The sequence below is a fragment of the Taudactylus pleione genome, unplaced genomic scaffold (genome assembly GCF_031769625.1).
Source record: "Taudactylus pleione unplaced genomic scaffold, aTauple2 ptg000352l, whole genome shotgun sequence".
NCBI classification, from domain to species: Eukaryota; Metazoa; Chordata; class Amphibia; order Anura; family Myobatrachidae; genus Taudactylus; species Taudactylus pleione.
Genome location: NW_028284753.1, coordinates 12,156,593 through 12,170,827, shown reverse-complemented (window position 1 = coordinate 12,170,827; position 14,235 = coordinate 12,156,593). Strand labels below are relative to the sequence as shown.

The window sequence follows — 14,235 nt, the reverse complement described above, 5'->3', positions numbered from 1 at the left end:
GCAGGGAGTGAATGGCCTCCTGCATGGCCAAGGCCTTGATAGAGTCTGATAAGAGTTGTACAGAAAAACTTCAGGGGGGAGGACGCCTCAGGAAAGTGAGGGCATAGGCTTGAGAGACCACTTCTCGGACCCAGGCGTCTGTTTGACACCAGGTGTTGGCAAACAGAAGAAGTCAACCTTCCACCCGGAGATCCACCAGGATGGGGCCCGCCCCATCATGCAGAAAGTTTGTCATCCGCCTTGTAGGCTAGACGTCTGACCAACCAAGGGTTCTTGGTTTGTGGCTTGTTGGTCCTTCGAGAACTAGACTGCCTGGAGAAAAGCTGTCCTTTTCCCTTTCCCAGAGGACGAAAGGACCGAAAAGAGGAGTGCCTAAGCTTAAAGGTAGTGGTTGATGGCAGACCAGCAGATTTCGAGTCTGCCAGAGTAGCCACTATCTTATCCAATTCTGCTCCAAATAGTATGTTTCCAGAGAAAGTCAGGGCTTCCACAGCTTTCCTGGATCCCGCATCTGCTTTCCAGAACCTTAACCAATGGGCTCTATGAGCAATTTAACCGAAGTTGCTGATGCCTTAGAAGCCAGGATTCCAGCATCTATCACAGCTTCTCCCAGATAAGAGGTCGCATCCTGTATATGGGCGATATGTGTCAGCTGTTCTCTGGCAGCATCTGGTATAGTATCTTCCAGTGCCCCTGTGCATTCCTTAATGCCTTGGATACCCAGTCCGCAGCCATAGCCAGTCGGGTAACAGCTTTTGACAAAGAAAACACTGATTTAAGACAAACTTCAAGTTTCGTTTTTGTCTATCTGTGGGATCCTTAAGGAAGGATGCGGACGGTATAGACAACCTAGAGCTCCTGATTAAACTTGCCATCTCAGCATCCACAGTATCTGAACTCATGTAGGAACGTGCCATCTGAGCATCCACAGTATCAGTCTGAACTCATGGGGGAAGCATGGAGTATTCCTAATAAACGGTTTCATGTTACAAAAAGATTGGCATCTATGTACCTTCTCCCACCTGACGAATGTACTAAGTGGGAAGTCCCTCAGACATACAAAGATGCCAATCTTTTTGTAAAATGGAACTGTTTATTAGGAATACTCCATGCTTCCCCCATGAGTTCAGAAAGCTGCTCAGACTTCGGAAACTCAGCTTTAACCACCTTCTGGCGTTTAAACACCATAGCCTTATTACCTACAGCACCTGGTGTTTCCAGGTGGTCTCCCATCCAAGTACTAACCAGGCCCAACACTGCATAGCTTCCAGGATCAGAAGAAATTGGGCATGTCCAGTATGGTGTGGCTGTAAGTTGTGATTGAGTGGCTACCGGTCTATTTGCCTGCAACATTTGCTGAAAGGCAGCCGAAGACTGAGCCGTACTTGGAATTGAGTGGAATAAATATCCATCCAGGAAGGATGTATCGGGGGGCTGTACCTGCTGTGGGTATCCAATAGTGGGAGGCAGCGTGGGAGTAGCCAACCGGTCCACTAGCTGCATCATAACCTGAGACAAGGAGGACCCCCAGGGTGGATCATGCATAGGGGATGGTAAACTGGACTGGCGCGGTGGAATTTTATAACAAATGGCACCCAAGCCATCCTGTATGAAATCCTGAGATACAAGCCCGCCAAAGAGGATCTACATGTAACCAGCACAGAGGCATCTACCTCCTGTTTACCCTTACCTTTATACCTACTAATTTCTGTGTAAAGTTAACAAATGCAAATGTGACTGCCTTCACAAGTACAAGTAAATGAGAAGTACAAAAGGAAACAATACCCTCACACACTTGTAGCAAAGGGTTGAGGAAAAAAAGCAGTGAAAGTTATAACTGACAGTACAGAAAATAAAGGTGGTATATCAATACAACAGAGCTAGTAAAAGCCACATATAATGCATATACAATATACTTGCAATGGACTCTAAATCCACTACTCAAAGCACAGGGTTTGCTAGGATTTGAGCGCTGTATAACCTGGCCTCTGGGGAGAGGTATACAGGGAGACTAGACCCAAAACCTCCCAAGACGAGCAGCTTCAGAAGAGCACTGATAGTGGTCGTTGGGCGTCTCAGATACAGAGGAGGGTAGTAGGAGCAACCCAAACTGTGAAAACCTCAGCTGGATCGGCTTCTGGGCTGGGGGAGGGGCTGCCAGGGAGATCCTATTAACCCCACCGGGTGCGCTAACCTTATCATGGCCGCCGCCACCGTCCCCAGTGCCAGACTCACTTGCACCGGTGGCCTAGTGGGGGAGTGGACGCACCGGTCTCCCCACTACAGCAACCTACGGACTTCCACGTGGTTCCCCATGAATCACCTTACCTGCATCCCCTAGCTCCGCTGGTGCCTGACGAAATCACCAGTCCGGTTACTGATGTTGTGGTGCCGGCGGGGGTAGATGGAGCAGCAGCATAAAATAAAAGCTTGGGACTGCCTGAGCAGTCCCCCTGTTATAAAGGGGAGTCTGATCCTGCCGCACCAAACAAAAAACGTAATGCCTGTTGCCAGGGCCGGGTATATGTGGAGGACGACATGGGGCATCCTGGAGGCAGAAAGCTTAACTGTTTGGTGCCTGGATCACTCCAACCACATTTCCCAATGGTATCCCTGTGGATCCCTATGGACCCTGAAAAAGAAATTGGAGTTTTTGTTAACACTGAATTATAGACATACATGGTTATTAACACAATTATATAAAGATGCCAGATTGTTTAACATTTTGCTTTAGCAGAAATTAAACAAACCTGTCTGGAATGGAGATCTCAGACTCTCTGTCCGTTGACCAATCATCTTCGTAACGCCGGTATCCACCTTCAAAAATGTCCATCAAGGCAGGAGGTTGCTCCTGTTCATGGATATCTGCAGACATTTGTTCTATAATTGGGGCCTGTGGACAGAATGCATGGTCCACAGGGACAGCTGCCTCAGAACCGGTTACACTGCTAGTGGGCAACGCATGCACCAGTTTCCTGGCAGGAGAAGTGTCGCTGGGAGATCTCCCACAGTCACTGCAAAACAAAGCAGGACATGATATTTGGAAAAGAGATCTACATACTGTCAAAGGATTCAAAGGGCGGGATGTAATAGAGATCAGCTCTGCCGGAGGTGCGGGATGTAGACTGATCTCGATCGGCCAGTTCAGCTTTGCCTTGTAAATGACTGCAACTTTAAAAAAACGATCGAGATCAGTCTGCATCCCGCACCTCCGTCAGACTCTATCTCTATTACATCCCGCCCAAAGTGTGAAAGTTCTTTTATGGGATAGAACACAATGAATATTTCAACTTGGTGAGTAAGACTTGCTATAACTGGAAAAGACGTGGCTTATAACAGTGAAATCTACTGCACAGGGGCTCTGCGACAGCAGCATGTTATGCGGTGTCAGTGCAGCTTGGTTCTTCCCTCCCTGAAAACACCAGCACATCTTGTGTAACAGTTATACATTATAGCATTTCATTACATCACTGTATTCTGAAGCCTTCAATATCTACTAAATGGTCTGCTCTGGGCTCTCTGCATGGCCATAGTGGTCCAGCTCAGACTCTGCACTTGGGTCCTTTCCCTACACCGCTGGCTTTTAAGTCTTAAGCAGATGAAACACTCCAATACAGCATAACCAGGACTCTAAATATGGGGCATACTTGCCTACTTTTGAAAAAGCATTTCAGGGAGATTGTGAAAGCAACACCTATAAGCGCGGTGCTAAAGTGTACGTGTACTGCTACATCTGAGAGGTGTGCCATAAAATTGATTTACATCCAAATATAAATGAGCCTCAAAGCAGTTACTAAGATCTACTTGTTGATGAAAACACACTGATACTTTTCAGAAAATACATATAGGGATCATTGTGCCTTATAACCAACGTAAGGACACTAATGATCCCATTTGAATGTATAGATCTGTATTTTTTTTTTTTAATATAAAAGCTTCATAAATGGGGTAAGGTGCAATCAGGGAGATTGCTAGATTCTTCAGGGAGTCAGGGAGATTGTCAAGGAGCCTCCTTGAAATAGTAGCAAATCAGGGAGAGTTGGCAAGTATGATATGGGGAATACACAGGAATACAGGGTCACCACTTTTCTTGGGGCTGTAGAGAGCCTGGTCGGGGCCGGGCACTGCAAGGAGTGTATCATTGTACGCTAAACTGATGGGTTTATTAGTGCCACTTCTCTTCCAGTGATTAGACTGAAACATGGGCTGTGGGGACTATGTGGACTGCACTGCAGGACTCAACTGCTGGAGTCACGCAATGTTTAATGATAAACTTGCATACATCCCATGCTGCATCAGGAACACTAAATTTTAGTGATTTATGCCCATTTTCTCAACATTTAATGTGGGATGTCCTAAGACAATGATTGAATTGAAGAACCCTGGAATGTAGCAAGCTTGGATGGCCCAACTGATGATGCTCTGGGTAACAAGAGAACCAAGTTATCCCAGCAAGGTTACTCATAAAACAGCCACATGGGGGAGAGAGCTTGCAGTAGTGTAAGAACGGTGATCGTGGGGGTACTTTACATATGAGCCGTAATGGCTGCCAAAAGCCAACTAGTTGCTTGGGGAAGAGATTACAGTATTCTCATTGACTGTTGAGGATGGTCAGCAGCATGAATCGGCAAACTAGGAGTATTTATCCAGGCCAGGGATTTATTGACACTAATTATGGGTCAAAGAATGCTGCTGTTCATATTGGTGCAGAAATAAAAAAGTTATCTACTATTATGATGGTTGTGAAAAGGGGGCATCATGGTGCAAAACAACATACGAGTAAGTTTAAAAAAAATTTGCTGTCACTGCTGTGTGTACTGTTCTTTTAGATTTCATGTTGGGTCACACAAGTGGCCACATGAAAAGTTACCCCAAGAACCAATACTCCAAAAGACAGTCTGTATTACTTACTGCAATTGCTGCACTCTAGTTTCAGGTCAACTGTTTCCATGTCAATTTGGTTAGAGCGCAAGAAGATTACAGATGTGTCCACATACATCTATCCTTCGTGCGCTACAAGACGTGCTACACATAATGCGGGAGCTCCTTGTGACTCACTAGCGCAGAGAGGACCTCATTCAGAGTCTATTGCAAGCGCTGTGCGCTCGCAAGCGGCCCGATGGATTGCGAACACGCATGCGCACACTTCGCTCTGCGCGTGCGCAAACTACTCTGTGCGAGCGCGGTCCGCTCACTCACCCAGCAAAGACAGCCCAGTGAAATGAGTGACAGGAGAGACCGTTTGTGGGTGGTAACAGGGGCAGGACACTAATAACGGGGGAGTGGAGGTATGAACGCAGGCGTGCCTGAGTATTTCAACACCGTTTTTAAGGCGTGCATAATTAACAGGCAGCGTCATAGTACACGTCACATGCTTGTTTTTTACACAAGTCCTCGCAGTGCTTGCGATAGGGTAAGGCAACCACAAGCGCCGCGATCGCTACCGATGGTGCTCGATCTACCAATGTTTTAATACACTTCCTGGAGATGACGTGTGCAAGTGGGCGTCTCAGCATAGGCTAATGGGTGTCAGCATACACAGAGCGATTGCTCGCACAGCCAAAGTGGGTGTGCTTATGCCTTGGCGAGCGATCGCTTCCGATGGCGTTACTTTGAAAAATTTGCATACGCTGGATGCGAGCAAGCAGCCGCTTTCGAGAGACTCTGAATAAGGTCCAGAGTCTTCTCGTGCAACTTTATACATTCAAATGCATCCACACAGCGCTGCGAATATTTAGCACAAGCTGCTTCTGCTGATTAAAATGATATGCACGGGCGTGGCCTATCTACCTGACTGGGCAGACGTAATTTCATGAAGCTGCTGCCTTACCCTTGCTTTATAGGGCAAGACCCGCTTTATAACAGGTCGACCTGTCCCTCCCCAGGGGCCATTGAATGTCTGGGCCACCCTGACTCCTCTCCCTTCCACTCCCGGGGCCACAGCCACAGTCCTGATTGGGGCCTACCTCTCACCCTGAAACCGCGGCCTTGAGTTGGAGCATCTGCGGATCGTCATCTGCGCTCCCATTGCGGCCGCCTCTTCTGACCTCAGCTGCTTCCCTGGACGTGCTGCTACCTCCCCCCGTGGGGATCCTCTGGTTAGAGGCTCCGTTGCTGCCTCTATTGGACCCCTGGAAGCGGCTCTACAGGGCGCTGCTCTCCCGTTGCGGCCACCACCGTAGAACTCTACTGCCTCTACGAAAGTACCGCTTCCTCCCCCCGCGGGTGCCCTCCAGTCTGGAGATCACCCCACTACCTCCTTGGGACCCTAGGAAGCGGGTCTATAAGGTGGTGCATTTACAGCTGATCCGCTATTTTGGCCCTCAGCACACAGCCTGCAGCTCCCACTACAACCCGGCGCTGACCCCTATTACCTGCCGGGCAATACCACTACCACTCCCCATGGAGATCCGCCTGTCAGAGACTTCCCCGCCGAATAATCCGGCCCAGTGGAAGCAGCTCCACAACAGGCTGCTCTCTCGTCGCGGCCGCCGCCGCGGGTCTCTGCTGCGCTATGGGAGGTCCTCCTGCCTCTCCTTGTGTAACAACTCCTGGTGAAGACTCCCCCTTGGGTCCCTTGGAAACGGCTCTGTGGAACGCAGTGAGTACTCCACGGTGACTCATTGTGTGTGATCTTCGGCTCACACTGCACCCTGCATACCTGCTGCTGCATAACTCTCCCCTCTGTGGCCTCTGAGGAAATCAATAGCAAGCCAGTACCGTTCACAGCACTGTAATAGCTCCTGTACCCCTTGCTGCATGGCTTCTTACACCTCCACTCCACTCTTTTGCTTAAACATCAGATATCAGCCACAATCAAATCCTCATTCTTTCATCTGAGGAACATAGCCAGAATCAAGCACAATTCCCTCAGGAGATCTGCCTAAAGTCATACATGCATTTATATCATCACACCTAGACTACTGCAACGCCCTCTACCTCGGTCTCCCAGCAAAAGAATAACACCGCTTGCAGATGGTACAAAACGCAGCTGCCAGGCTATTAACCAACCAGCCCCATTCCAGCCACATAACACCCAGTCTCTCCTCCCTTCACTTGCTGCCTGTCAGATGGCGAATTGCTTTCAAGATTGGATTAATAACTTACAAAGCCCTTCATTATTATTATTATTATTATTACCAGTTATTTATATAGCGTACAAATATTCCGCAACGCTGTACAGAGAATAGTTGGCCATTCACATCAGTCCCTGCCCCAGTGGAGCTTACAATCTATGTTCCCTATCACATGCGCACACACATACACACTAGGGTTAATTTGAAGCCAATTAACCTACCAATATATTTTTGGAGTGTGGGAGGAAACCCACGCAAGCACAGGGAGAATATACAAACTCCACACAGTTAGGGCAGTGGTGGGAATCGAACCCATGACCTCAGTGCTGTGAGGCAGTAACGCTAACCATTACACCATCTGTGCTGTTCCTTCATGACCATGGCACAGGGTACCTGAAGCAGGACTATTAACAGTATCTAGAATCTCACAGAATTCGTCTGGGGGTCGAGCTTTCAGTTTTGTGGCTCCAACCTTTTGGAACTCACTTCCCCGCACAGTTCGAGAGGCCTCCACTCTAGAATCCTTCAAAAATAGACTCAAGACTCACCTATTCACCCAAGCATTTCACTAATGTCCCTTGTTTAAGCTTATTTTGTACTGTAAATTTAAAGCACTTTGAGTCCTTTAGGAGAAAAGGGTTATATAAATAAATGTATTATTTTTATTATTATTACAACAAAGAAGTGAATCTGTGCTGGAACTAGCAGTTAATCTCTCAACGTTGCTGAGAGTTTCATATACTTCAGGCATTCTGGAACTACCCCCTGTGGTCATAGCTTTTATTGCAGGACTAAAGACATTTGATTTCTATTTCTCATTTCTATTGCCAACACCTCTGAGCGATATTTATGTAATAGTTGCGCATAACTGCAACGAACATCTCTACCATGTTACCATGAAACAAGGCTGCATAAGTCCGTAATGGCTACATAATAATTTCCTGGCCTCTGGGGATGGGTGCTCGACTGCCTCATCTCTCCATATGACATCGTAACACTACTACGTACGTTTACGGCCCATCATTAGCCTACTTTTACGGATTTCTGTATGCCATGGGCAAAACCTGGAAATCTGCTCATAAGAAAGAAGCTCAATCCGGTCTACGTCCATTTCTATTGCCATCTCCTGTTAAACAAGATTCTGGTCCTGACTCAGTAGCTTCTCCGCCATATCCATCGAATCCTCCTAGCCCTATGTCAATGGAGACCCCAGCTTCTCAATCCTCTGCGAAGTCAGGCAATGACATACAGGAACTCCTGGCATACATTAAGTCATTACCAACAAAGTCAGATATCCAAAACTCTCTTCGACAGGAACTGGCTTCTGTTAAACAGGATCTCTCCTTACTTTCAGACGTCCTTAGAAGATAGTCAGGAACACTCAAGATACCTCTTTATCTAAGCTGACAACTATAGTATCTCAACAATCTATGGAATTACTCTCGCTTAAAACTAGGATGTAAGACTTGGACAATCGTGGCCATAGAAACATACGTGTAAGAGGTTTGCCGGAGGATGTCCTCCCTTCAAACTTAATCGATGCTTTAACAAAGATTTTCAACGAGATAATCGGCAAAGACCCAAACAATAAGCTACAATTTGACCGAGCCCATCGAGCCCTGTGGCCAGGTGGCTCCTCCTCCGACCGCCCAAGAGATGTAATCTGCCGACTACACTACTTTGCCCAAAAAGAGGAAATAATACAGAAAGTCAGGCAACTAGATGGAGTGGATTTTATTAGCGAAGTTATTCACATTTTCCAGGATTTATCTTGGCACGCTCTGCAACAACGCCGAGCTCTACGTCCATTAACTGATGAACTGCGTAAATGCCAATTAAAGTACAGATGGGGATTCCCTTTCCACCTACAAGTAACTTTCTCAGGCAAAACGCACACACTATACGACCCATCTGACCTACCATCCTGCTCTTCTCTGGGCCTCCCGAAAATTGAGACTCCTGACTGGAAAGAACCATTAGCACAATGGGACTTGCCCTCAACTGCACCCCGTCCTTCCTCTTGGCAGATGGTCCAGAATTCCCGACGTCGACTCAGGTCTTCCCCAGCTCAATCCGAAACGGATGTTACCTGATTGTTTATCTCTTTCTTCTTATTCTACGATATTGTTTACTATATGGAGCTACTTTATATTTAATATTGCTATTGTTAAATTTCCCACAACGTCATGATTGCTAACTTTAGTGTGTTTTGATGTTTATGTCTAGATTTTATACCTTGCTAATTGTTTGAGGTTAAAGTTGATACCACCCCCACTTAATGTATATTGCTACTGAGATCTCAGACCATAATTTTTGTTCCGTGATCTCAGTCGTGGGTTTTTCATTAGTGTCTATTTTACATATCTTGTTAATGTTTGTTTTTCACGGTTTCTTTTTTCCTTTTTTTTCCCTCCTCTTTCTCCTAGGGTCTTTGAGTGCTACTACTTCTTTGCCCTCCCTAATATCCCTACCTACTAAGCTCTTAATCTCATCCGGAAATGCCCGAGGACTAAATTCCCCTGAAAAGCGATATCAACTATTACGTTCCCTATGGGCAAACCAAGTAGATGTGGCACTAGCCCAGGAAACCCATATTAAAATATCTGCCCGTCCCCAATCTCTGTGTGATAGGCATTATTCTACTGCCTACTATAACAATAATCCCGATGGGAAATCTAAAGGTGTTGCAATTATTTTTCCACGGAAACTTCCCATCGCTGATGTAAACTACTCCTCCTACTTATATGCCACATATATAATTAGGTCTTCACGTTCATCAATATATATACCCCTAACCAGGACCAATATAACTTCCTTCGGTCTGCCATGGATATGCTTGACACCTTACTTAAAGGCATTGTAATTTTGGGAGGAGATCTTAACTGGCCCTTGGACCCCTCACTAGATATATCTAATAATGTACATAGATGTCCTCTCACTAAACACAAACAAGTCAAGACACTGCTTCACAACTACCAATTGGCAGATTCCTGGAGGACTTTATATTGCATAGGCCGTAACTATTCCTTTTACTCTTACCCACACAACACCTACTCTCGCCTGGACTACCTATTCCTCAGTCATAGACATCTCCACATGCTTGCTGAAGCTGACATTGGGCCAATAACATGGTCAGATCACGCTCCGGTCTCCCTGACTACGATTCTCCAACATTTTTCCTCTAAGCAATGGACATGGCGACCTAATGAGTCCCTTCTACAAGACGCATACTGCAAAGCCGAACTTGATACCGCTCTGACTACATTACCCATAATGTCATCCCAGAAACTTCCCCAATTTCAGTATGGGAAGTGCACAAATGCGTTATCCGAGGTAAGCTTATTCAATTGGGCTCATATGTTAAAAAACAAAAATCTGCACAGATTGCAGCCCTTTTACATCAGATTAAGTCTCTGGAGGTGTCTCATAAGCGGACCATGTCCAAAGAGGACTATCATAAGCTTTTGGAAACTCGCAATGCTCTTAGCAAATCACTTTCGGACAACATCCAATCATCTTTTAAAAAGTGTAGAAGTTGCTTCTACCAATGGGGGAACAAGCCGGGAAGATTTTTGGCAAGGGCGCTGAGAGCCCAGCGAGCATCTGGATTCATACACACACTTAAGGATACTCGGGGGAACATCCCATGTTGAGAACTCTAAACCTGCAGCTTGTTTCCAACAGTATTATTCTACACTCTATAACCTACCTGACCTTAATCCTGTCTCATCGAATCCCCTTACTTCACAAAAGTGTTCTTGACTATCTCACCTTTATTTCCTTCCCTACCATCTCTCCTTCAGATAAGCTTGCTCTGGAGAATCCCTTTTCCATGCGAGAACTAGAGCTAGCTATAGCTTCCTCACCTGCAGGTAAAAGCCCTGGGCCTGACGGCCTCACCGTAGGCTATTACAAGAGTTTTCAAGATAAACTAGCCCGTATTATGTTGAATGCCTTCAACAATGTCTCAGTGGAATCACAATTCTCTAAGCGGTTCCTGGAGGCACATATTTCAGTCATCCCCAAAGCTGGTAAGGACCCCTCCCTGTGCCCGAGCTACAGACCCATATCGTTATTAAATATGGACCTTAAATTATATGCCAAATTAATTACCAATAGGCTAAATCCCCTCATTTCTCAATTGATACAGTGTGACCAAGTGGGATTTGTCAAGGGGCGTGAAGCGCGTGATAATACCACGAAAGTCCTTAATCTGGTACATTTTGCTACTTCTCAATCGAAGACCCCTATTATATTACTCTCCACCGACGCTGAAAAAGCGTTTGATAAAATCAATTGGTCTTTTATGAGGTCTGTGCTTGTACACATGGGATTGGGTCCCTTAGCCCTTCATAGGATCCTGTCCCTTTATGCCTGTCCTTCGGCAAGGGTTAGTGGTTAATGGTGAATTATCTGAATCTTTTTCCATAAACAATGGCACGCGACAAGGCTGCCCTCTGGCGCCGTTGATTTTCGTCCTTTGCATGGAGGCATTGGCAAGATCTATACGAGCTAACCCCCATATTTCTGGGATTCTAGCAGGTGAGCAGGAACACAAACTGGCTCTATTCGCAGATGACCTACTAGCTATTGTATCACATCCGGTGACGTCTTTGCCTAATTTGATGCATGAATTTGAACGTTTTGGACATTAATTTTTCAAAATCTTGGGCCTTGAATCTGTCTGCGCATGTCTCTGTAGTTTCAGGTTTACAGTCCGCACTCCCTTTCCCTTGGCACCCTACCCATATCACCTATCTAGGGGTTAAAATTATTAAAAACATAACATATCACAACTCTTTGCCGTCAATTTCTCCCCCCTCCTCTCCTCCATTCGAACGGATTATTCCCATTGGCATTTGAAATATCTCTCTTGGCTAGAGAGAATTAATGTGGTAAAGATGAATACGCTTCCCAAGTTGCTTTACCTCTTCCAGTCTTTACCCATGCAGATTCCAGATTCTTGGTTTTGTTCGCTAAATGTCTTAAAACAGCAACTTATTTGGTCTAGGAAAAAACCTAGGATTAAACGTAATCTTTTAGTTCGGCCAAAACAACTGGGTGGTCTCCAACTTCCAGACATCAAATCATACTACCACACTATCCACCTTAATAGAATTCTTGAGTGGACCAGATATAGAGAGGTAAAGCAAAGGGTCGCTCTCGAAGGATGCTTCATGAAACTCCCCCCTGAAATTACACCTTGGCTTCCTTCTATTCCTAAACTAGACATCCATCCAACAATTTCTCCTCCTCTCTCTGTTTGGAAAGCTTTAAGAAAATTACCCCACATTTCTTCACAGGTGGGCCCTCTTACTTCATTTCTGGCAAACCCTGATTGTTCCCCTGGTATTAATTTTACCCATTTCCCTAATTGGGTGCGGGAAGTCATTTTTCGGACTGGCCAGCTGGTGACTACGTAAGGCATTAAAGCATTTATTGAACTCCAGGAACAGTGGTCAATACCTCAGTCAGATTTCTGGAAATATCTACAGGTTTGCCATTACCTGTCCTCCGCGGGTAGAATGAAAATTTCTAGTACAGATCTCACTTCTTTTGAAAAAAATTTGCATTTCACCAACTCATCCCTCCCACACAATTTCTGCCATCTACCATATACTCCTAACCAACCCTTCCTCTTCCATACCTCCTTGGGCTAAAAAATGGGAATTAGATTTGGTTATTTCCCTCACAGAGCAAGAGTGGCAAACTATATTTCTCAAGACACACTGTAGCTCAACTTGCTCAACTATCAAGGAAACTCAATATAAGAATTTAATGAGATGGTATAGGCACCCTACTGTACTAAATGTTCCAACAAAATCCGGCTCTTGCTGGAGATGCCTAAAAGCCCCAGGATCATTACTGCATATATGGTGGGATTGTCCCCAGTTATCTAAATTCTGGACAGAAGTCATCTCCATCTCACAACAAATCTTAGGCGCCCCTGTCCCTATGGATCCAGCATTCTGGCTAATTAATTATTCCAATTCCTTACTGGGATGCTACAAGAAATCCTTGCTGCGCCATTTAAGTAATGCAGTAAGGGCCGTCATTCCAACTTTTTGGAACTCCTGTAACCCACCCACCCGTAAGGATTGGTTCCAGAGACTCGATTACTATATGTCAATGAAAGACCTCTTAATCCTTTCTACCAATAGACTTTGTACTTTCACCAATACATGGTTTCCATGGTTAGAGTACAAAGCCTCTGCGGAGTATAAAAACTGTGTGTGTCCAACCGTCCTTATCCCGTAAGATATACGTTGGCTTCTTTATATTTGGCTAAACTTATTCTTTTAATATAAAACGACCCTCCTTTGTCCCCCCTACTTGATACTCCTTCTGTATTTTTATTTTATCTCTCTTTTGTTACTCGAGATATTTATTTTTTTTACAAAATTTGTAATACTGTTTCCCAACTTGTATACTTTTTGAAACGTATACGTTGATACTTTCATGCTTCTGTATTTTGTACGTTTTGTCATTTGAAACCTTTAATAAAAAGAGTGCATAAAATGATATGCAGCATGCCTATGTTCTGTGCGGCTGCATGTGCAAATGAAACGCTACGTTACAGTGTTACAGCCGCTGACACTAACGTAGCGTTTCGCTGTAACGCCGATATTCAGGAGTTTGCAATGTCCCTCTTTCAGAAGCTTCTATCTTCTTTACATGATAAAGATCTCCTCATAAATCTCATTCATTGTCTTCCCAAACGAAGTAATTTGCCAACATCATCGCCTAGAGACACTCTACTACGGATCCATTTCTTCCATGTGAAAGAGGCGATTCTCCAGAACCTCCAGGACTGATACTGATTCTAACATCCTTGGAAACCTCCAACTGTTCCCAGGCTTTTCGATGTCTATAATTACTAACTGTTGTTATCCTACTACGGCGGCCCTCCGTGCCAATGATATAATTTACCGTTGGGGTTTCCCAGGCAAACTGCTAATATGGAAATTTGACTCCACACATTTTAGCTCTTTGCTTGAAGTAGGTTCCAAACTCCTGGAGGAGTGGAGCATTCCGGTGACCCTTACTGTCCCTAAGCCTCGGTCTTTAATGGTCTCTGAATGGTCGTAAATGGGGTAAGACCATCCCTTACCCATTTTGTTTCTCTCCACTAGTGGCTAGTGAATAGGGGGCGTGTCCC

General features: G+C 45.3%; 1 protein-coding gene and 1 pseudogene across 1 annotated transcript in view; both read right to left on the bottom strand.

Annotated features, from left to right (window-relative positions):
* SHROOM4 (shroom family member 4) overlaps positions 1–14,235 on the bottom strand; it is a 170,075-nt gene that overhangs the window by 36,421 nt on the left and 119,419 nt on the right. Inside the window, exon 7 of the mRNA XM_088444278.1 lies at positions 2,751–3,014. Coding sequence (XP_088300404.1) covers positions 2,751–3,014 — 264 coding nt within the window. The remainder of the gene's footprint in view (positions 1–2,750; positions 3,015–14,235) is intronic.
* LOC148508663 (5S ribosomal RNA) lies at positions 1,197–1,315 on the bottom strand (annotated as a pseudogene).